Consider the following 25,219-nt stretch of genomic DNA (forward strand, 5'->3'; position numbering starts at 1 on the left):
TGGCTCAGGTACTAAAAGTCTCTCTAGGTCTCTCTCAGCGCACACTGTTCCACTTCCAGCTCATGCAGGGTCTGAGAGAGCCACTGTGTAAGCAGGAAACCCAGCCAGAGTGATGCAAGTTACTAGGGAAAGCTGCAGATTTTTGCATATATTATGGCGATCCCTTTCACCCTCTTGTAAGAAGGCACAAATGTCTTGCGATCCCATCCATTCACTTGCATGTGAAGATTCAAGTTCACTTTTCTGTAAGATGCAGAACCCCTGTCTTCAGCAAGTACATGCTTTAATTATACATCTCTATAGCCTACCCTGTCCCAATAAAGTTACCCCAAAGCACTCTGTGAATCAAGCTGCAGTTCCCAGGAGTGACACAGTGGTGAATTCTCCTTCTCATGCTGTTTCGGTACCATAATGGAGAATCAACGTATGAAGGGTGGAATTACATGGAAAGAGTTACAGAAGTGGCATCCCTCCATACCAGTCTCTGAAGTCTTCCTGTCCCTATCATGAGGTTCCTTCTATTCCTAGGTTACTAGATTAAGTGGAAAGATGCCACAGGGGAGGAAACAACTTCCCCTGCTGCTTCCAGTAAGTGTGAATGAAGCTGAACACATCCCCGCCCTATCAACACCACCACTGTGTATATGTAAACAGAGACAAATTTGACACTAATGAAGCCATGCTGATGTGAATAGCTGGGGGGGAGGGAGCCATGAACCCTCCAATAGTGTTTGAAATCAGCCAGGCACATTTTGCAGGTGGCTTTCAACCACTTGTGGCCAAGTGAAGATGCCTGGGCACCAGAATGGCACCTGACATCTCCACCATCGGGAAATCCTTGGATCTGAAATGTTTTCATACACTAATACCCCATCCTGTAGAATTCTATCAGTTACATTTTAGCTGCACAATCGGAACTAGCCAGATGTTTGAGAATCAACCAGTCCATCATTTGAAAAATAAGACTTTAGAGCTGTCTTGCCCAAAAATGGCAACTAGACATTCAGTTTGGGCAAGTGCAACCTTTATTTAAGAGCCATTTGGCATCTAGTCTATATATATCTGAGTTTCTAACACTGTTCCCCCCCCCCACACACACACAAACTTTTTGCTATGCTCAAAGGCAGGTAATGTGAACCCTGCCTTGATTGGATTCAGCCCACAGTCTCCATCTCTCCCTGCAGATTCGCTCAGTGCCTGAAATTGAAGGCAACCATACCTGAAAAGTTTGCGTGAATCATGAGAAAAGACAGAGCAGTGTGTTAAGTGCTGCCCATCATCCAGCTCCTTCAAAAGTGGGTGCTGCTGAAGTGGCCTCTCCCTCCTCCTTATAGATACCGGGGGGGGGGGGCGCTATGGAAAAATCTTCTTGCTCCGATGGAAGAAGATGCAGCAGCCTTTTAGATAAGCAGATTCATGAGAAGAACATGTAAAGGCAAGACACGCCCTCAAGCAGTCAATTAGCCTGTGACAAGCACAGAAAGCAACTCTTAACAAAAACGATGTGGATTATGGTTGTATGTGAATTCATCAAGCTCAGGCACCCCCAAACTGCGGCCCTCCAGATGTTTTGGCCTACAACTCCCATGATCCCTAGCTAACAGGACCAGTGTTCAGGGATGATGGGAATTGTAGTCCAAAACATCTGGAGGACCGAAGTTTGGGGATGCCTGATCAAGCTCATTGTCACTGGAGAGGTGATTCCCAAAGATACCCTAATCTAGTCTGCCAATTTCAAATCTCATCAGCCCCACCAAAATGTCCAGCAGTCAGGGATCATGGTAGCTAGAGTCCGAAAATATCTGGAAGGCATCGCATTGGGGAAGGCTGGTATTAATGCATCACTTGCATTTAATCTCATTTTCATACAAAAATATTTCTTACGCGTACCTGTAGAGTTTTTAAAATATTTCATACTGCCAATGAAAGAAAGAGTGAATTAATGGTTGTTCCCTGGAAGTATGTTTTAGGCAGATTTCAATAGCTCCTTAATTTCCTGGAGCTTGCTTTTCTCCCTCACTTTGCCTCTCAGCTCTTTTCCACAGTCTTATTTCCAGAATCCCAAAGACAGCCAAAGCAGAAGAAATGACCGTGAGATAGAGAGAAGCCCAACAGGAAGCTCCCATTTCTACCTATTACGTTAGCAAAGCCAAAGTTGTTGTTCTTTATGTACCTCCATCCATGAACGTGGACTTGAGCAAAGAAAGAGAAGGCACATCTCTGCCACAAGGAGTTTGCAATACTAGAAATTGTTACAAGGGAGATAACAGGGGAGTGAGAGGGGCTAGAGCATGGGGGGGGATGGGGACTAATTTAGGACTAATCCACACTTAATTTTTGTCCGCACTTTCCAGGCACAGGCCTGCGGCTAAATGCTCTATGTCTGAGCATTTTGTTTTGATTCTGCCCCAAGCTTTCCCCATGAAAACCCGCTCTTTAAAGCTGAATGCCAGCAAACGTCAATTTGTGTTTTCAACAGTTTGATGTTTGCTCTGATTGAGCTTTAAAGAGCAGGTTTTTGCTGGGAATGCTCTGGAAAGGGGGGGAGAGAGAAATGTGGTGCTTGGATACAAGGCAATAAATCACAGACCCTGCCTGGAAAGAGCAGAGGAAGGCTAAGTGCTGATAAGCCCTTAGAGAAGGGTATGAGCACAAGAGGGTAGTGGAGCATAGGAAGCTGTGTTATTCTGAGTCAGACCACTGGTCCATTTAGCTCAGTAATGTAAACACTGATTGGCAGCGGCTCTTTGGGGTTTCAAATGGGGATCTATCCCAGCTCTTCCTGGATACGCCAGGAATTGGATTTGGGATTTTCTGTGTGCAAAGCAGATGCTCTAGCACTGAGTTATGGTCCTTCCCCAAGTACCAAAAGGCTCATAGAAAGTTAAGTACTATTAAAGGGGGTTGTTGAATTACGGGTCTGCTTTTTAAAGTCCGACCTTAAAGGCACAGAGGTGCTCAGAGTTGCAGAATCATTTAAGCACCATTAATAACAGCCTCCAAGACACCAGCCTAGACTTATTGCCAGCCAGAAGGAAGGAATCAGGAGGGGATTATTACATGGAGAGGTCTTTAAACTCAGGAGTTCTGCCAAACCAGAGGCAAAACGCAGACCATGGGTGAACTAGACCTCCCCTCTCTCCCCCCCACCCCCCTAGTGACCTCTTTCCCACTTCTGTCACTGAATGGCCAACCACTACCCTCCAGTGGTGTCTTAGTGTAAGAATATTAGAATAATAAAACTAGTTTTTCAATGCAAAAGGTGCCAACGCATAACTGCATGGAAATTACATCTTCTGACCTTGAAGTCCTGTCTCTTCATTGTAGACATGCGTTTAACCTGTTTTGGCTTCTCGGGAACAAGGGTGAGGGCACTTTGCACATACTCTGAGGCATTTGTTACTTCACTTTTCTCAGGCATTGGCATGGTAACTTATTTGTCCTCAACAGATGTTTGTTTTAATTTTGTTTCACTGTACATTGCTTTGGAAAAGGGGTCAGCAAACTTTTTTAGTGGGGGGCCAGTCCACTGTCCCTCAGACCTTGTGGGGGGGCGGACAATATTTGGGGGGGGGGAATGAACGAATTCCTTTTGTTTGTTGTTTAGTCGTTTAGTCGTGTCCGACTCTTCATGACCCCATGGACCATAGCACGCCAGGCACTCCTGTCTTCCACTGCCTCCCGCAGTTTGGTCACTCATGTTCGTAGCTTCGAGAACACTGTCCAGCCATCTCGTCCTCTGTTGTCCCCTTCTCCTTTCCCAACATCAGGGTCTTTTCCAGGGAGTCTTCTCTTCTCATGAGGTGGCCAAAGTATTGGAACCTCAAGCTTCACAATCTGTCCTTCCAGTGAGCACTCAGGGCTGATTTCCTTCAGAATGGATAGGTTTGATCTTCTTGCAGTCCATGGGACTCACAAATAACCCAGAGATGCATTATAAATAAAAGGACACATTCTACTCATGTAAAAACACACTGATTCCCAGACCATCCACGGGTCGGATTTAGAAGGCGATTGGGCCGGATCCGGCCCCTGGGCCTTAGTTTGCCTACCCATGCTATAGAAAAATAAGCAGCGCAATATAACCCATGGGGGTGCATCCAAAGTTCTCTGCCTGCTAGCACAAGTGCTCTTGCACTAGGGGTTTCAATGCTGCACAACAGAGGAATCCAACTGTGCTACCAGAAACTTGTTCAACAGATTGCGCAGCCTATTGTGAAATGACGTTACCAGCAGCCTGCTTGCGCATTTATTTTCTGCAACAACATTTCACTGCTGCAAAACACTTTGCCAGCCAACTAGTATGCCATTAAGTGACTTTAACTTAGCGCCACACTGGATACAAACCAAAAGTGATCGTTGACGTTTGCATAGCTCATCTGTGATGCATTGCAAACACTGTTAATCTGCTGGTCATTTGTGTAAGAAAGAGCAAGTTACCTGGCATCATTCTGACATCAGGGGTGATTGACAGTGTGAGGGGCAAGGGATATCGCGAAGCCCCTCCCCTCCTGAGTTCCAGCCCAGACCCGAGCGAGGCTGAAAAGAAGGAAAGCTCCAGCTCAAGTGGGGAAACAGGAAGTGGGTTCCAAGGCTCTGGCAGGGAAAGAGAGCCATCGTCCCAGGTGGGACAGGAAGGGGAAAGGAAGGGGGGCAGGCCAGTCCCCCCAACTCCGGAACTTCGCAAAAGGCGTCGGGGGAAGAGGATGGGTCTCCCCAAGTTATTATGTTGGCGCAAAACGCGCCAAAAGCCACTGGGAGGTTCTGATTCAAGCTAAACAGATGTGTCTTTGTAAATAGCACTGCCATTAGCACTGTAAATACTCAGCACCAATAAAACCATAAAATGCAGAGCTGTGTAGAGTCGTTACTCTGAAGTAGCCTTCTCCAGCCACCGTGACAGCAACCTCCCAGTCTTTCTGGCTACTTTGGAGCGGCAGCGATGAGTGCGCAAGAAGCTGAGCAGTGGAGGCTGGAAGCCGAGGCCACAGCACAGGAATTGCGGAACGCACAGACCCTGGCAACGCAGGCACACCAGCAATTACTTGCAGCTCAGGAAGAAGCACAAGCAACGCGGGCGGAGCTGAACAAACTGGCAGAGCAGGTGAGAGCGAAAGATGAGACTGAGAAGCAACTCAGGGTGATGGTGGTGGAGTTACAGAAAAAACTGGATGAGGAAAAGACTGCAAGAGGTGGGGGGGTGCCCCAGCCCCAGCTAGTCCAAGTGAGGAGGGGACAGAGCCTAGTCACCAAGTTTAGCGGCGACCCGAGAGAGTACCTAGGCTTTGAGACGGAAATAAATTATGCGCTGGAACTGCATGCGGCAGAGTTCCCAGATGTCGCGCACAGAGTCTCCTTTATCATAGAGCATTTGACGGGGGCTGCCAGAGAATGGGTCAGACCGCTCATCGCGCAAAAAAAAATTGCATAAAGAATGCAAAACTCTTCTTAGAAGCGTTAAAAATCATGTATGCTAGTGATTCGGAGATGGAAGCCACAAAAGAGCAGCTTCACAACTTAACACAAGGGAAATCGACAGTTCGAGACTACTGGGCGAGATTCACCATGCTAGTGCACAAACTGGGGTGGGATTTGCACAGTGAGCCAGTGAAATCAGCCTTCTACCTGGGGTTGCACTCAGACGTTAAGGATGAACTAGCGAGAGGTCCGAAACCGCGGACGATGGATGAGTTAAGCAAAGCGGCGCTAGTGGTGGGGGTGAGGCAGGAATCCAGATGGAATGACAAACAAACGACGCGCGCAGCAAAGCCTTGGTTCCCACGCTCCCAGGACAGACCACATTACCAAACCCCACCCCAGGGCCCACCCCTAGTCCCGCCCAGACCGAACTCAGAGCCGGAACCAATGGAGATCGGTGGAGCGCGCGTGCGGGCTTTTCAAACCCCGGCGGCGCCAAGACGCAAGGAGGGAAGAGGCGGGAATTGCTTTCTCTGCAACTCCCCCCAGCATCGCGTCAGGGACTGCCCTCATCGCAGGGAGTGGCAAGGAAGGGCGGGAACGGTTGTGCCGTCCCCCACTGAAGCAGCACCACAGCAGGGAAACGAGACAGCCTGGCTGCAGGAGACAAGGGGCAGCAGCCAGGCACAGTTAGCACTAACCGGCCCCAACCCGCCCACCCGCACAGCGAGGAGCAGCGACAGCCCACCCCCCCCCCAGGGCAGGGGTGGTTCTAGAAGTGACGCTAACACTCCCAAATGGCTATCCCCTGACGGTACTCGCGTTAATTGACAGTGGTGCCTCGGCGAACTTCTTCTCGAGAAACTTTGCTGAAGAGTACCAAATCCAACTTCTGCAGCTGTACTCCATGTCAGATCAGGAACTGGAGGATCTGAGGGAGTTCATCGACAAGAACCTCAAGCGGGGGTTCATCAGAGAAAGCAAGGCAGCAGGAGGCAGCCCGGTCTTCTGGGTGGACAAGAAAGACACGCAACAGCGCCGTCTGGTGGTGGATTTTAGACGGCTCAATTCCATGACGGAACCGGTGGCTTTCCCAATGCCCAGAGTGGATGATCTGCTGACAGCGGCACGCAGGGGCAAGATTTTCACCAAGCTCGACCTGAGGGGGGCGTACAACTTGATCAGAATCCGGGAAGGCGATGAGTGGAAGACCACGATGTTCACGCCGCTGGGCTCTTTTGAATATCTGGTGATGCGCTTCGGTTTGCAAGGGGGCTCAGCATGCTTCCAGGCCTTCATGCACCACGTCCTGGGGTCCCTCCTCTTCAAGAAATGCCTGGTCTTCCTGGATGACATCCTTATTTACTCCACTGACCCAGAGCAGCATGTGAAGGATGTCAGGGAGGTGTTGCAGCGCCTGAAGGAGAACCACCTGTATGCGAAGCTGGAGAAATGCAAGTTTCACACCAGGGAGGTGGACTTCCTGGGCTACAAGCTATCAGACAAGGGGCTAGCGATGGACAAGGACAAGGTGCAGGCCATCCTGGACTGGCACAGCCCCCGGACGCGCAAAGATGCCCAACGCCTACTAGGCTTCGCCAACTTCTACAGGAAGTTCATCAAGAACTTCTCTCGCGTTACGGCTCCCATCACGGACTGCCTGAGAGGCAAGCAGAAGTTCAGGTGGACACCAGAGGCGCAAGCAGCGTTCGAAAGCCTCAAGAGGGTGTTCGCTTCCGACCAGAACCTGTTCCACGTGGTGCAGGATGCGCCCCTACGCGTTGAAACCGATGCTTCAGACAGAGCTTTGGGCGCCATTTTGCTGCAACTGGATGCCAACAGAGAGTGGAGACCCTGTGCCGCCTTCTCCAGAAAGCTGACCCAGCCAGAGCGCAACTACACGGTGTTTGATAAGGAGCTTCTCGCGATCCACGCTGCGTTCCAGCATTGGAGACACTTCCTTGTGGGCGCTAAGCATCCCATTCAGGTGTGCACGGACCACAAGAACTTGGAGTTCTGGACAACAGCCAGGGTGCTCAACCAGCGGCAGATACGGTGGGCAGAGTTCTTCTCGCACTTCAACTTCTCCATCCACTACATACCGGGGGAGCAGAACGTCAGGGCGGATGCCCTCTCCCGCAAGCCAGAGTACATGGAGGAGGAGTTGCCACCAGCACCCCGGCACATTTTCCCCCCATCAGCATGGTCCTGCGGAGCAGCAGTGGTGAGCGAGGCAGAACTCACAGCACTGACAGCAGCAGATGAGTTTGCCACCCGCATCTTCAGAGAGCTGCGAGGGGGGAGGGAGCAGGCAAGAGACTTTGAGGAAAGGAGGGGGTTGCTTTTTTACAGGGGAGCCCTGTACCTGCCCACCAACCAGCTCAGAGGTAAGGTCCTCAAGCAGATGCACGACAACCCGACGGCGGGTCATTTCGGAAGGGACAAAACCACTCACCTAGTCATGAGACACTTCTGGTGGCCAGGGGTGCGGGAGGATGTCAGAGACTATGTAAGGGGCTGTGACACCTGCCAGCGAGCAAAGGTGGTCAGAGCACCACCAGCAGGGTTGCTGGAGCCATTAGCCACACCGCACAGGCCGTGGGAAGTAGTGTCCATGGACTTCATCACCAACCTGCCGTCATCCAGGGGCAAGACCGCAGTGTTGGTGGTGGTGGACCTCATGTCCAAAATGTGCCATTTCATACCGTGTGCCAGGGCGGTCTCTGCAGAAGAGACAGCCAAACTGTTTGTTGACCACATATTCCGACTGCATGGATTACCTTTAAGAGTTATTTCGGATTGTGGCCGCCAATTTGTTTCCAGGTTCTGGCGGCGGCTCATGAACCTCCTGCAGGTGGCGGTCAGCTTGTCGACGGCTCGGCACCCGCAGACCAATGGACAGGCGGAGCAGGTCAACGCCATTCTGCAGCAGTACCTGAGATGTTACGTCAGCCAGAGGCAAACGGACTGGGTGGATCGCCTGCCACTGGCAGAATTTGCCTACAACAATGCGGTCCACGTCTCCACAGGGGTGTCGCCCTTTAAGGCCAACTACGGGCGCGACCTCAGATCTTTCCCGGAGAGGGAGGGGGAGGAGGAGGAGGAGGGCCCACAGGCAGAGGATTGGGCAGAGGAACTGGAGACAGTGCACCAGCAGCTCAGAGAGCACTTGGAGAGGGCCAAGGAAGCGTACAAGAAGGGGGCAGATCGCCACAGGTGACCGGGGGAGGTCATCAGGGTGGGGGACAAGGTTTGGTTGTCCTCGGAGGGCCTGCCCACCAGAGGGAGGTGCAAAAAGCTGGCACCCAGAAGGTTGGGCCCCTTCACGGTCACGCAGCAGGTAAACCCGGTGGCGTTCAGGCTGGCACTGCCAGAGGACATGAGAGTGCACCCTGTATTTCATAGATCGCTGCTGTCTCCGTACAGGGAAAGTAGCAGGTTCCAAGACAGCGCACAGACCCCCGAGGGAGGGGGGGGAGGGTGGAGGCAGGGAGCCACTCAATGAAGCAACGGCCATCCTTGATTCACGAAGGGAGGTGGGGGGCCTGGAGTACCTCATGGCATGGGAGGACGCCCCGCCATCCCAAAATGAGTGGGTACCAGCCACTCAGATACAGGAGGAATTCTTAGTGGAAGAATTCCACGCCCTCTTCCCACACAGGCCCAAGCCCTGGCACATGGAACGGGAATGGGAGGAGGAGGAAACACAGGAGGGGGAAAGCAGTTCACCATGGAGATGGGAAGCAGAGTTTGAGGACACGGAGGAGGAGATATGGGCAGTTCCGAGGTCCACTCAGTCAGAGGACGAGGTGGACTGGCAGCAGATTTTCACCCCCACCAGTTCTGAGGCCACGGACTTTTTGGGATTTCCCTCTTCACAGGAGGAAGGAGGGAGACAGAGGGACTGGGGGGAGGTGTTCACACCAACCGGATCGGACAGCACGGAGTTTCTAGGTTTTCAGTCACCACTGACACCCGAGCAGCCTCTAGGGAGGGGAGAAGGGGGGCCTGGGAGGGGAATGGATGTGAGGGGCAAGGGATATTGCGAAGCCCCTCCCCTCCTGAGTTCCAGCCCAGACCCTAGCGAGGCTGAAAAGAAGGAAAGCTCCAGCTCAAGTGGGGAAACAGGAAGTGGGTTCCAAGGCTCTGGCAGGGAAAGAGAGCCATCGTCCCAGGTGGGACAGGAAGGGGAAAGGAAGGGGGGCAGGCCAGTCCCCCCAACTCCGGAACTTCGCAAAAGGCGTCGGGGGAAGAGGATGGGTCTCTCCAAGTTATTATGTTGGTGCAAAACGCGCCAAAAGCCACTGGGAGGTTCTGACTCAAGCTAAACAGATGGGTCTTTGTAGATAGCACTGCCATTAGCACTGTAAATACTCAGCACCAATAAAACCATAAAATGCAGAGCTGTGTAGAGTCGTTACTCTGAAGTAGCCTTCTCCAGCCACCGTGACAGACAGGTTGGCAGCCCCATGGTTCATGGGGGAGATAAGGATCAGGTGGGACCAGCTCCCTCCCCCTGACATATATGCGTGAATCCATGCTGAATCTTGGCAGAAATTAAGCCTTGCAGCTTTAAATTGTAGGTGATACTGCTTCCAACATAAATGCATTACTGCAGTTTAAAAGAACCGTATACTGTATGGTTTTTTTTCTGGGCAGTATCAGATAGATGCACATTCTTCGAGTTCCATGAGCAGTCAGTACTTAAAGGGCCTCTTTATGCTAGCATTTGCAATGTTTGCACTGCTACACATGCAGTTAAGAGACCAGCAGTGTCATCTCTGCATGGTCCCTATCAGTAAAATCATAGAATTTGCAGGTCAAGCATGCCCAAGCCTTCATTCATTGCAAAAAAAAAAAGCATGAGAGAAACACAAGCATTTTGCAGTGATCAGGGGCAGCTTTCCTGGCACAAGCTGAGTTCATGTACTGTATGTCTCTGATGAGGGAGAGAGCTGCAAGCACTCCCTTGTTATCCTAAATGACAATAACTGTGCTGAAAAAAAAGATCTTATGGCTTATTGGGCACTCTGGATCACAATCGGTGCAGCTGACTGCTCCATCAGGAAATTATCATCCCCTTTTAAGCACTGACCTTTCCTTTGTTTATATCCTGACATTGAAAACCAACTATGTTATGACAGCCTGGGAGGGGAAAAGTTTGTTTCGTTGACAAACCAATAAGTACTTTTAGTGAATCCTTGCTACATGAGCTATGTGCAGATGTTCTTCCCTACATCTCTCTCCTTCTCTCTGTGTGGAACCATTCTGATGACATTTCTGCTGTCTACACACATGATTTCTGCTTCTACAGTGGCCTCGCCACATAAACAGGAATTGTATAACTGGCAAGGGCATTTTTCTGGTGCCCTGTTCATGCATTGCTCATCTATGTGCCTAGTGCTCTATGCACACATTCAGCAAAACCTCTGGACATCAGGCAAAAGCAGGGCCTGTCGCTCTCACCCAAGTCCCACAAAAACACACACCATAAGGATGCTTTAAAGAAGCAATATACACGCATAAGGGAAGAAATCACAGTAAGAGGGGAGTGGGGGGGGAGCTAGCAATAAGCACATAGAACAAAAGTTTCAGAAACAGAAACAGCTTCATTAACAAGCTTTCTATTGGTCCCATTGGAATGGCACGTTAGATTGTACTACTTGGAATACAGAAATGTTGTTCGCTCTCAACGTATAAAAACACTCTCTGCCCAACGCAGATGGCAACCACAGTACAAAATCAAGACAGAAGACAATCTGCAGCAATTTCTTCCCCTCCTTTAAAAAGTAAAGGACCCCTGGATGGCTAAGTCTGGTCATAGTCAAAGGTGACTATGGGGTTGTGACACTCATCTTGCTTTCAGGCTGAGGGATCCGGCGTTTGTCCACAGACAGCTTTCCAGGTCATGTGGCCAGCATGACTAAGCCGCTTCTAGTGCAACAGAACACCGTGACGGAAACCAGAGCGCACGGAAATGCCATTTACCTTCCCGCTGCTGCGGTACCTATTTATCTACTTGCACTGACGTGCTTTCGAACTGCTAGGTTGGCAGGAGCTGGGACAGAGCAATGAGAGCTCACCCCGTCACGGGGATTCAAACTGCCGGCCTTCTGATCAGCAAGCCCAAGAGGCTCAGTGGTTTAGACCACAGCGCCACCCATGCCCGGGACAGAGCAATGAGAGCTCACCCCCTCACGGGGATTCAAACTGCCGGCCTTCTGATCAGCAAGCCCAAGAGGCTCAGTGGTTTAGACCACAGCGCCACCCATGCCCAAACTTTAATTAGAGGCCACTCCTAAGTAGGCAAGTCTGAGCAATCCTCAGGCATGGATTTTTGAGAGCCTGCATGCTACTTTAGATCCTTATTGTGGGTCCCCACAGGCATCAAGAGGACCACTGTGAGAACAGGATGCTGGATTAGATGAGCCATTGGACTGACCCAACAGGCTCTCCTTTAAAGGGATTTCCATAGCCAAGGATGTTTTTAACTTGTCCAAAGTGCTCCATTACTTGGGCTCCATCCAAAACCATCTACAGCAGCATTCAGGTCTTTTTGACTACAATTCCCATTAGCCTCCTTTTTACACAGCTCTGGCAGGCGCTCCAGCCCTGTGATTTATGATGCGGTCAAGACTCATGCAGATTTCTAGGTTCTATATATATGTGGCCGAACAGGCACCGCCAAGGGGGGAACATCGCTTGTTCATCTCACTGCATTAAAAGTATAACGTAAGTTACGTGAGTGGCATCAATGAAAAGCACAGGGGGCAGGTCCGTGGTTGGGCGGATCTCAAGGGATTGAGTGAACATGCCCTAGTCTTTGACAGGCAAACGCCTTCCCGTGGTGAGAACACGGGCTATGTTAATCAGAGACACGTAAATCATATTGAAGGTATGTGGATAGGCCCTTAGTTCACAGTTGTCCAAGAGAAAAGTGGCTAAAATATTACCTGTAAATCAACTGCGACATAAAATGTTTGTCTGAAGCGTTTTTATCAGGAGGCACACATTTTTTTAAGCTGCCAAGGTCTGGTACGTGCAAAAAAAGTAACTGCTGAGGCCGAACCAATTAGGTCTTCTCTTCCTCCCTCTGCTACTTTAAGGACTTTAGCAAAGCTGCCCTTTACAAAGCTAATCCTTGTCAATTATTAAACTCTTATTCACATATCCATTACCTTATAAAACACTGCGCATACGGCAGATGGACTGGCAAACTGCCAGTTTCTGCTCCAGCATATGCATGAAATTAATCCCCAAGCTCTGTATACAAAACACAGGAGATCTCCAAAAATATAAACACAGTTCCTGGAACTCTAGATAAACTAAACCCTCTGTGTATTTGGCCTCTGCTCTAAACAGCATGCCAGAAGTGTGACCCGTCAGGAAATGCTACCTCAAATTACTTTCCAAAAAAATCAAAAGGTATTTTCTAGGACAGCTGATTCCCAAACTTGATTTTCCTCCAGGGACGCACTGAAAATTGCTGAAGGTTTTGGCGGACCACTTAATCATTCTTCTGCCTGTTGCAGCAACTGTAATGTGCTGTGCTAGGAGCTGTGCAATTTTGACTTGCACTTTTATTGCTCCTTTTATTTCTTACATTGCATTTTATTGCATTGCAATTCAAATTCTCCAGAATTTTAATTCCCAGTGCTCTTCACCAACACGCTATGGGCCACAGTTTGGGAACCGCATCCTATTTCTTATTTTAATACTTTTTTTATTTCACTGCATTTATATCGCACCCTGAAGCTTTCTTCCCCCCCATTCTTATCTTCACAACAGTCCTATGAGGCTGGCTAGGCTAAGAGATTGTGACTGGGTCAAGGTCACCCAGCAAGCTTCACGGCTGAGCAGGGATTTGAACCCTGGTCTCCAGGTCCTAGTTCAGCACTCCAACCACTACACCACGCTGTCCTAGAGGAGAACTTGACCAGCCACTTTTCTCCTCCATGTGATCATCTTATAATAACATAACACCAGGGCTGTTACAACCTGCAAAAAGAAAAAGAAAAACGAGCCTGCATTTCCTTTCTGGCTACATAGAAGGTAAAACCGCTTCTCTGCAGCTAGCACAGAAACACAGGTGACTTAAGACTCTTAGCAGGCTAGTTTAAAAGAAGATTTTGCATAATTATTCCTGCATTGCAGGGGGCTGGGAACTGAATGACGCTTGGGATCCCTTCCAACTCTACAATGCTATGATTCTTTGAATCTATATATACACCTATTTAAATAAGAGGTGACATTGCATTTCAAGGCCCCTAAACATGATAGGCTCTGCACAAAAATTAAAATGCATATGCCCTGCCTTCAGCCTTGTAGCCTGTGAGATCAAGACAAAGTACATCAGGGTGCAAAAGAAAGGAAAACAGGAGGAGGATCAACAAGGAAAAGCCAGAATGAACTTACGTATATGACTGGGGAAAGAGAGAGGAACTTTCCTCATACAGAGTCAGATTACTGGGCAGGTTAGCCTAGTGCTCCCTAATCCAATTGGCAGGACTTCTGAAGCTACCTTCTGAAGACCTGGTAAGTCAACTGGATATGCTTGAGATTGTGCCTGTGTTGCACCCACCAACATCCATCGGTCACATGTTGCATAAAAGCTGAAGAATTTCCACTAACGGTCAGTTAACAACCACACACGACATTCTAGTACCGCAAGGAATCTGAACCACTTATCTCCCCACAAGCTGCAGCAAACCTATCATGGTAACACTACAAAGAAAACCTCTGAGGTGAATCACACACACACACACCCCGGCAGCAAGCTGCCTTTTCAAACCCTTCAACCCATCCTGTTTATCTGGAGGAGCACTTGGTAAAAATTGGGCAGGTAGAAGTGCAGGGAAAGGTCAGAGCAGTGGGAAAGTTCTGTTTTCAAGAAGAATCAACAATCCCCCTTTGCATCGAGAGAAGCCAGGCTTCCTGCGGGACCCAGAGCATAATTCTGTTCCCATTACAATCTACTAAATTTAATGGAGAAATGTTGTCTCTTATCGCACTAAAGAAAAACTCCGGTTTTTATAGGTCGAGACTCAATACCTTCTCCCACCGCTAAGGAAGATCGATGCATGTTGTCATGTACGGCAGATTATATTTATGTACGATGCCTTGTGTTTGACAGATTGACCCGATCGTTAGAAATATGAAAGCAGCTTGTTTCAACTTTTAAGGCTAAATTAACCCACTTTTCACCATAAGCCATGCCACCCCATGAAAAATGGTTGGTTGAACAATTCATTCAAGAATACATTTGGGCAACAAGAAAGCAACCTTCATTCAAAGATGATGCACAACAGATGATTTAATATTAAAGTGACAATAACAAAGCATAGGTTTGTAGGGAGGAGAGAGAGAGAACTATCATTTTTTTAGGGTTTACAAATGGGCTGAGTCCAAAGACTCTCTAATAATAATAATAAACCTCAGCTGGAAGAGACACTTTCTCTCTCCCTTGGGCTGCAGCTCCCACTCGTTACCAACCACAGTGACACTTTGCCTGGTACTCTGGTCCTTTGATTCTCTGGAGAGGCTTTTCAGAGAAAGAAAATTGGTGACTCCTCCATGCATGAACAGAAGTGACTTTTACCTGCACATGAAGATGTTCTGAATCAATCCTACATCAAATAAAAGGAAGTGTAGAGAAACAGGCTTAAAATATTCCATCATACTGACAGTCATCTCACAACAACCAGCTTCCCAAACACATAGAAATGGTAATTTAACAGTCACCGAGATGAAATGCACCTTAAAATCCAAAAGAGACTGAACATCATGCCTTTCTGCCAAAGAGTTATAGGAATGTGAATGGCATCCTTACCTTTCTCTGGGCTTAAATTTTTATATACTTCGAGGTCTGCCATTAAATCTGTTATTGTTATACATTATTGGCAGGCAGAGTAGAAAGTCTCCTTGAAGCAGAAGCCCAAATTCATTCACATCTCCAGGGGTAGAATATTTGCAACACAATTCTTAGAAGTATCCATGAACTTTTTCAATCCTGTCCATTACGAAACAAGTTGAAGTCTATGTTATCCGCAGCATGGATTTGGGAAGATTAGCAGTCACAGAATCATAGGACCGTAGAGTTGGAATCATTTTTTAAAAATCCAAATGGGGATCCTGGATAACTTTGCTCCAAACTGGAAGGTAGGGAGGGAAAGAAGAAAAAAATCCCCAGGCAGAGAGGAAGCCTGGAAGGCTCTGCTCTGTGCAGCTGCTGTTGTAGAAATGCAGGACCACTTTGGGTATGAGAGATGCATGCACAGCGAAATGATTCAAAACCTCAAGGCACAAACTGTGCACAGAGCACTGTGAGAAGCAGGTCTCTCAAACGTCATGGAGGAAATCCTTCGCACCTTGGAAAAGAGAACCCACCCCCACTTTTGGGTTTTAAAATCAGAGGAGTGACGCAAGCTGAAGGCTGAATAAAAGAAAGCAGAATACCATCTAAAAAAAATAAATCTCTAGCTGAGAGAATTTGTGAAGTGGAAGGAAGCAGACAGAGACAGCACAATGAGCTTCTCCAAGACTTTCTTTAACAAAGAAAGGGCTTGCAAATTATTGTTAATTGGACTGTACTCCCACTTTGCTTTGAACTTAAATAAATCAAAACTGCAAGCATATAATTAGGTTCAGCATCCTTTTTTGCCTAAATGAGTCTACGAACCCTGAACACGGCAGACTGAAATTCTACAGATATCCCTTTCTGTGTGGGCAATGGGGAGGTGTGTACCTTGAAATTTCTGCCTGCCATTCATTTTATTATTTTTATACCCCACCTCCCCCCCCCAAGGAGCTCCAGGTGGCACACACGAATTTCCCTCTCCCCATTTTATCCTGACAGCAACCTGCGTAGGTTAGGCTGAGAGGCAGTGAGTGGCCCTTCATGGCTGAGTGGGGGCTAGAACCCTGGTCTCCCAGGTCTTGGGCAAACACTCTTAACAACTGTACCGTCCTGGTTCTTCATCAGCCATGCAGTTAATAAAGGCACAGAACCACCGACATTGTTTGAGCACTTATGACTTCCGAAACACACTGGTCTCCCTGCTAAGGGGCCAAGGCTTAGCCTCTGGCATCTTCAGTTAAATATACCCTGTTTCTCATATTTTAAGACATACCCATAAAATAAGCCATAGCAGGATTTTTAAGCATTCAAGGAATATAAGCCATACCCCCCAAATAAGACATAGTGATAGGCGCAGCAGCAATGCTGGCCGCGGCAGGAGGAGGAGGAAAAAAATAAGACATCCCTTGAAAATAAGCCATAGTGTGTGTTTTTTGAGGAAAAAATAAATATAAGACGTGTCTTATAATATGAGAAACACGGTATCTCTGATGCTAGGAGTCATTGCCAGAGGAGGCTGCAGTAGATGGTCCACTGGTTTGCCTCAGTGTAAAACTGCTCGAGAGAATCAATTTCGTCCAAGAATATTACGCAGCATTGATATCAAGTACAGCAGCAGATCCTGACTCTTCTTCAGCAAAGCCAGCTAGAATCCAACTCCCTGCAAGAGGCTCCCTCCGTCTTTCAACCGAGCGCTGGCAAACCGGAGGAGAAAAGCCTGGGGGGGTATATCGCAAACACACTCTTCTCCAGCTGCCTGTCAGCAGTTGGTTGTCAACAAGGCCATCTACAGCTTACTCTCACCGGAGACACCTGGCACCTAAGTGAGTTGCCAACAGGGAAAAAATCCTTGCTGTCCCTATGGTATTTTTGGTCTGATGCAGAACAATGGGGTTGAGGAATGAAGGTCGCAGGAAAAACAAGGCTTACCTGCCAGTACCACCATTTGCCTTGAATGAGTCTTATCAGAAGAGCTCTAGAGAGGTTTTTATGTCATTTTGTATTATTAAACAGCACTCTTAATGTGCATGGTATTTGGTTTGGCCTTACCTCAAGCCCAGAATTAATCTCCCCACCGCATCCTTCTTAAGTGAAGGAGGACTACGTCTGATAAATACTGACCTGGCACAAGCTCTGCACCTAAAGCCATAGGTATGACAAACTTAGTTGCTCTCTAAGGTGCTACTGGACTGATTTTTTTTATTTCCTTTAAAAGAGTAGTTTAAGACAACTAGAAGAGGTTGGGTTGGGTTGGGTTGGGTAACTCACCATGGACCTTCCATAGAGGCTTAGCCTCATATGGTCAGGCTAAATTTGGTACAGAAGTTGGGGTTGGGGTACAGTAGCAACATTCACTGTGACAGCCCCTAAGTGGTGGAATTCCCTCCCCACAGAGATGTGTCCGGCACCTTCACTTTCAGCTAAAGCTGAGGACCCTCCTCTTTATCCTGACCTTTGAAACACAAGGTGTGTTTTTCAGGACTCCACCCTATTTCTGTGATGATAATTCATTTTAGCTGTTTTTTTATGTCTGAATTTTAAATTGTTGTAACCAACCCTACAGCCTGCTGTCGATGGGCTGGTAACAATAATATTAATAATGCAAATCACTGTGCTGAACTCACTCTCTCCTTTACTCCCAAGATAATCAGATTCCTCTCAATTACACAGCATTAGACACCAATTATGTCTCACAGCCTTTAACATTTAGCATCCCTAAGCAAATCTCAGTGAAGTTATTTTTCATTTTGCTACTTTATGATATAATGTGCTCCTGTGTAATTCTCGTTTTTAACTGAAATTGCTTGCAAAGAAGAAATGCTGGCAGAAAGAGTCCTTCCCTGCGACTTTTACAGCCACAATTTTCCTGAGTGCAAAACATCACAATCTTCTCCTGAGCCAAGAGCTATCTTGAATTTGTAAATATATCCCGCAGATTAAACAGAGCAACTGAAGTTTCCAGAAGAATAATTGCAATACTCGTGAAGTTAGCACCTGCTTATGATAATTTTGCTCCTTCCTTTGTCAAGAGAACCTCTCTGCTGAAAGAGTATTGCACAGCATGGTAACACAAAACAGCCAACTTTTAGGTGAGGCCATTCGGGCTTCTGTAACATGGGGGACTAAAACCTGCTCCTCCAGATGAGCTCCAGATGAGCTTCTCAAATAGTCCTTAAGGTACCCTGGGCAGGACCTAAGTTATTCAGAGCTACATATATCAATGCAATATCCTAGAAGGTGAACCAGTAGCTTATGAGCAGCCAGAACAAATGCTTTAGCAGAACTATCACATCCTGTCCGCTCCCATCAGCAGTCTAGACCACATTGCAAAACGATGCAACGAAGAGAATTTTACCATGTCTCCACAATCAATTGCAAGAAACAGGCCAAGATTGCCCTGAGAAAGGAGTCTGGATGCTACAGACAACCAATTCCCCATTTGGTTGCTTGCTAAGTTTACAAGTAGTCCTCCATGTGGAAAATGGACATCTGAATCAACCCTCTATATCTCCGGTTGGCTCTTGGTACTATGAGAAGCACTAGCAAGCAAAACACACTTTGGAGATGTGTGCATCTGAGACCTGTGCATCTTCCACATCTGCATGTGTGTTGCTGTTAGAGAAAGTACCCATTATTCATATATCGACTTGGCTGTGCTAACATGCAAATCTGCCCTGTTACTCGTAGCACAGAGACCGCTCTCTTCCGCAGCCCAATGCCATAATAAATTGTTGTTTTCCCACAAGATGTAGCAATGTCCATCAACTTGCATGGCTTTAAAGGAGAATTGGACACATTCATGGAGGGTGAGGCTACCAGTGGCTACTAGACATGCTGGGTAGGTTCTGCCCGCACTGCAGGGGACACGTGGTGCTGTGGTCTAAACCACTGAACCTCTTTGGGGTTTGCCGATCGGAAGGTCGGCGGTTCAAATCCGTGTGACGGGGTGAGCTCCCGTTGCTCTGTCCCAGCTTCTGCCAAGTTAGAAGTTTGGAAGCACACCAGTGTAAGTAGATAAATAGGTGGCAGGAAGGTAAACGGCATTTCCGTGCGCGCTGGTTTCCGTCACAGTGTTCCATTGTGCCAGACGCGGTTTAGTCATGCTGGCCACATGACCCAGAAAGCTGTCTGTGGACAAACGCCGGCTCCCTCAGCCTGAAGCGAGATGAGCGTCGCAACCCCAAAGTCAAGTTTGAGTGGACTTTACCATCCAGGGGTCCTTTCCTCTGAATATTAGCTGCTGAGACTCAAAAGTAGGGAGTTTCTGTTGCCCTCAGGTCCTACTTGTGAACTTCCCACAGGCATCTGATTAGCCATTGTGAGAACAGGATGCTGAATTAGGTGGGCCTTTGGTCTGATCTGGCATTAGAGAGCGGCTGTGTTCTGAGGTTTATTGCTGGAGCTTTTTTCTTTCTTTTTCGTCTATTCATTGCATCTAATTAACTTAAAAGGAGAATTTGGAGACCAGACCTAATGAAATTGTAAAACAAGCTTCCAGGAACCGTTTTGGAATAATCAACTGTTGGTGAATAGAGCACAGACTTGGATATACTTATATGACAGACTTTTGTTCCAAAGCCTTTGTTGTGTGTCATTTGAGTTTCCTGCCACATGTTCGAGGGGTTTTCCTGTGATCTCACAGGTGTTCATGGACCACAGCTCCCATCATGCTAGCTAGGGATGAAGGGCATTAGAGTCCAGCAACACCCGGAAGGCTACAGGTCCTTCACTTCTATTCCATGTCATCAGGCAATGCCATGATTCTGGAAAAGATACTGATGTTTCACAGAGCTTCCAGTTTAAATTCCAACTCAGTACCAAAACCATTGGGTGGCTCCATGCAAGCCAGTATCAGGCTTAAGAGAAGCTGGCCAGAAAAAGACCAATGTATGGTTTCCTTATTCCTCTAGGTATCTCTACATCTCACTCTTAGTCTGCCTGTCCACCAACTTCCAGATCTTGCAACTATTTAGAGCACTCAGTTTCAGATTCACTTGCTGCTCCTCTGTTCCACCATCCATCACGCAGCTCTTCAAGTTTGAGCCTTGGCTTGTGGATTATGACTACACCACAGAGGCAGCTTCCAAACACCGGTTGTTGTAAAACCACGGGAGGGTGGAATGCTCTTGTGCTCATGTTCTGCTCCCTGGTTTCCAACAGCCAACTGGTTGCCCACTGTAAGAACAGGGTGTTGGACTAGATGGGCCTCTGGCCTGATCCAGCAGACTCTCTCACGTTCTTCTCTACATACCACTTTTCCACCAAGGAAAGCTCAGGGTGGTGTAAATGGTTCTCCCTTCATCTCCATTTTATCCTCAAAACAACGCTGTGAGGGAGGTTAGGCTCAAAGTCAATGACCAGTCCAAGGTCAACCAATGAGCTTCAAGGCTAAATGGGGACTTAAACTCTGGTCACCCTAGTCCACCCCACTGGCTCTGTCCATGAATAACTCTAACCTCTCTGTTGACCTTGTTAGACAATGGTGATGGAGCCTCTTGTGGAATTGGCTAGCGTGCTCCATCATGACTCTGGTCAAAAATAATACAGAAACAGGAGGGAACGGACTTCTGGGGGAAAGAGATGCAGATCAGAAATAAGACTGATTTGACCACCCCAAAAATGCTGCCTTGCTTATCACATAAAATAGGCATGTCCAAAGTCCATTTTGGGGGCCCGTCTATTGATTTAATCTGGCCCCTGTGGCAGTATATGTCCTGGGGCAAAATCCTAAAAAAAAAGCGCAGCAACTTCAATCCTAAAAAAACCTCAACAACTCTGGGGTATCAAATCTGGCCCTCTTTGAAAAAGGTTTGGGCACCCCTGACATAAATGGATGTGTCATGCCAAGTCATGTTGGCAACAGAGCTACAAATCTATGGTTTTCAGTTTCAGATACAGAAGATGGTGCATTAATTAGCAGGAAAGTCACAGAAAGCCAAGCTTAGGTATTGAAAAAATTAAAAGCTACATATACTGCCACACAAAAGGAGAAAGGGTGGGCAGCATTTATTCATCCTGAACAGACGGGGGACAGGGACAGTAGCCTAGAGCTGAAATGTAAGATTTATGTCAGATCCCTAGGACTGTCAATCACAGTCAATTTGAAGCAGCTGCACCCATGAAGAAAGCCGCTGAGATTATAATTAGTTTGTCTAGAAAGGAAAGGGGAAAACCAAAACGACAATCCTCTTTTTTCTTTTTCTTTTGCAACACCTGTCCAAACAGGCAGGTTTGGCTTAGACGTACCTTGAATCTGAGCCATCTCTGTCCTTCCAGGATTGCCTGCTTTCCACTCAAATTGTTGCCAACATCAGCGCAGAGAGCCAATCTATTCAATGGGAAACTCTGCAGAGCATCCCAGAGCGGCTTTTAAGCAGATACATTTGAAAGCCTTTCTTGACCATTCTCATTAGGAGAAATCAAATGCTAAATGAAATGGTTCCTTTGGACCACACTTTCTTAAGGTGCTGTTGTTAACACTGACAAAATTAGCGTTTTTGTCAAGAATAAAATCCCACCCACCCAAGCTGTCGTTTCGGAAACCAAAATAAGTGAGTGTGGGCACCACAGTTCAAGAAGGATACTGACAAGCTGGAACGTGTCCAGAAGAGGGCAACCAAAATGGTCAAAGGCCTGGAAACGATGCCTTATGAGGAACGGCTTAGGGAGCTGGGTATGTTTAGCCTAGAGAAGAGAAGGTTAAGGGGTGATATGATAAGCCATGCTCAAATACATAAAAGGATGTCATATAGGAGGGTGAAAGGTTGTTTTCTGCTGCTCCAGAGAAGCGGACACGGAGCAATGGATTCTAGCTCCAAGAAAGAAGATTCCACCTAAACATTAGGAAGAACTTCCTGACAGTAAGAGCTGCTCGACAGTGGAATTTGCTGCCAAGGAGTGTGGTGGAGTCTCCTTCTTTGGAGGTCTTTAAACGGAGGCTTGACAGCCATCTGTCAGGAATGCTTTGCTGGTGTTTCCTGCTTGGCAGGGGGTTGGACTGGATGGCCCTTGTGGTCTCTTCCAACTCTGTGATTCTATGATTCTATGACCATTAATATGGTCAAGATGACTGCCTCGTTGCCTACAAATCTTGTGTGATAAGATTGGCAGAGGGGGCCCTCTTGGTACTTCCACCACCCTCAGAAGTTCAGAACTGGCAGTCCAAAGGAGGGCATTCTCTGTGGCATCCCATAAACTGTGGCACTGGCTCCCCACAGAGAAGAGTTGGCATATTCATTGCACAGCTTTCATCCCACACTGAAGGCGCACCTGTTGGCTCTGGCCTTTGATATCCGAAGGACAACTGTGCACTTTTTAACCAATTCTAAAACTGTATTTTTATATTGTTTATAAATTGCTTTCCGGATTATTGCTTTATATTTGGGGAGCACAAGCCATCCCTTGCCTTATAGGGGAAAGGACTGCAGCCGAGTTTTGCAGTTTTGCAGTTTCTTATCAGTCTCCCAGGTACGGCTAGGAGAGACCCCTGTCTGAAATCCTGGAAAGCCGCTACTCATCTGTGTAAATACTTAGCAAGGTAGATGAATGGTCTGAGTCGCTATAAGGCAGCTTCGTATGTTCCTATGGTGCTAATCTGCTGGGACTTTATGGTGTAGGGCAGGTAAGAAATTCAATAAAGGCTTAAGTATCAATTGACTGCAGGCCGACAGCAGATGGAGAGTGGCCCAATTTGATGAGAAAAAGATGTGGCTAAAAGATCTTGGGATGCTACCTCTGTAGACAGCACTAAAGCCCTTCAATCAGTCAGGGGTAAATCAGTAAGATCCGACAGCAAATAAAATGCCAAGCCTAATCTTGATAACATAGATGCAGAAGCTATCACCAAGGTTGGAAGGGACCCCCAAAGTCACCTAGTCCAGCCCCTGCAATGCAGGAAGGGCACAGTGAGGTAGCCAAGTGGCCTAAGCATAACAGTCACAGTGAACCCTCTCCCCTTACAAAATGTTCCTTACAACAACAACAAAACACTGACTACATGGCTTGTTAAAGCTAAGAATTGCAGCCTCACAATAATTTTAATTTTCTGCTTCGCCAGCCTTTCTCTTTCACTATCCAAAGTCATAGAAAAATTGCTACTTTTTGTCAAAGAGAGTGATTAGTGGAGGGCAGAACTTTGCTTTCCTACAATAAATACGGAGGGGAAAAACAACATTATATAAGCATTGTGTTGCAACCCAAATTACCCAATTCAGATATTATAAAATGAGCCCATGAAAGGCCACGGAACACTAAACACAGCCCCCAAAGCTTTTCCCAAAATGGAATAATATAGGCAGAAGTCAACACACTGAAATCATGAGCGTGTTGCAGATGGGTTTTCTCCAGGTTCTAAGAGAGAAGATCATGAACGTTCTGCTCCTACTCCAATCCTGCTTAGCATATCATCTGAAACTGGGCTTGAGACAAGCCATGACCTATATACAACAAGAACAAAACTTGGTTACAGCATGTCTAGACGAGTGAAACACTGGATGATATGCTAAGGCAAACCATGGTTTGGATGACAGCAGCCCAGCAGCAGAAGGAGCAAGGAGAAACCAAGATGCGGCAATCTCTCCTGGAAGCAACTCACCCTTTTAAGCTAAAGCATGTTTCCACTTTGTGTTGGTCATGAACAGGGTCATTCTTATTCTTATCATTTTATTTATACCTCGCCCATCTGTCCGGGTTTCCCCAGCCACTCTGGGTGGCTCCAAGCAAAATAATAAAACGTCAGACATTAAAAACTTCCCTATACAGGGCTGCCTTCAGATGCCTTCTAAAAGTTGTGCAGTTCTTTATCTCCTTGACATCTGTAGGGAAGGCATTCCACAGGGTAGGCGCCAATGCCAAGAAGGCCCTGTAACTTTGCTTCTTGAAGAGAGAGGACCACCAGAAGACCCTCAGAGGTAGACCTCAGTGAACAATGTGGGTGGAGACGCTCCTTGAGGTATACTGGGCCAAGGCCAGTTAGGGTTTTAAAGGTCAGCACCAATACTTTGAATTGTGCTCGGAAACGTACTGGGATAAACTAAGACAGGATGTTGGCCTGCCATCCCCCCCCCGCCCCCCGGAAAGCATAGCGTGCACAGAGTTCTAAGAAATGAAGAGATGTAGGATTAGCAGTTCAGAGATCAATAGTTATGTGGAATATACAGCCGCAGGCTGGCTTTTCACTGACATGTATCCAGAGATCTACTGCTAAAAATAAGCATGGTGTATCCTTTTGAACGTGCACCTGTCTGCATGGTGTTCCCCAACTCCACAAACAGGAATAAGCCCAAGAACGTAGAGCAGGCAGAAGCACGTTTACAATGGAATGCAGATAGCTGACTGCAAAGAAGGACTATATATGTATAAAAGAACAGCCCTTGGCTACAGCTCATGGTTAGCAGGGACAGAGTTTAGCCACCAGCCCCAGTTCAGGGAACACGCTAAGCCCAATGCTGGCTTACAGCAGCATGGCAATACAGTGGAACCTCGAGTTGTGGACGTAATCCATCCCGGAGGCACGTTTACAACTCTCGAAGTGTTTGAATCTAGAAGTGCCATGTCTTCGCACGCACTTGGCACAATTTAGCCCTTCTGCACATGCACGAGCGGTGAACCCGGAAGTAACCCATTCCGAGTTGCCGCGGGACACAACTTGAAAAGACATAACCTGAAGCGGACGCACCATGAGGTATGACTGTAAAATGTGGAGGGAAAAGGCAGCCGTTAGTTCCTCTCTGGGAGCCCGCACGTTCATGCTGCCTCCGGAAGCCATAGTTTGGCTCTTCTAGACTGGACAAATGTGCAGGAAGGCAAGACATAGGAAAGCAAGACATAGGTACCTGTGTCACGCAAGCCAGCTCAGTGAAGGAGGAACCAAACAAGGGAAAAGCTGGCTTCTGCATATGGCGCAAGGGTGGAGACGAGCCACTGCAGAAACCCCAATTGCTATTT

The 25,219-nt window shown here is 47.5% G+C and overlaps 1 protein-coding gene across 5 annotated transcripts in view; it reads right to left on the reverse strand.

The window, feature by feature from the left end:
• Window positions 1–25,219, reverse strand: part of PLCH1 (phospholipase C eta 1) — a 147,191-nt gene that overhangs the window by 96,406 nt on the left and 25,566 nt on the right. The window contains exon 1 of one of the 5 annotated variants that reach the window (XM_060274459.2): window positions 15,248–15,403. The exons of the other annotated variants lie outside the window; for them this stretch is intronic. Coding sequence (XP_060130442.2) covers window positions 15,248–15,290 — 43 coding nt within the window. The 5' untranslated portion in view covers window positions 15,291–15,403. Of the gene's footprint in view, window positions 1–15,247; window positions 15,404–25,219 lie in introns of those variants that run through there. 5 annotated transcript variants of the gene reach the window in all.

Source organism: Zootoca vivipara, chromosome 5 (assembly GCF_965207765.1).
Source record: "Zootoca vivipara chromosome 5, rZooViv2.hap1.1, whole genome shotgun sequence".
Classification (NCBI taxonomy): domain Eukaryota; kingdom Metazoa; phylum Chordata; class Lepidosauria; order Squamata; family Lacertidae; genus Zootoca; species Zootoca vivipara.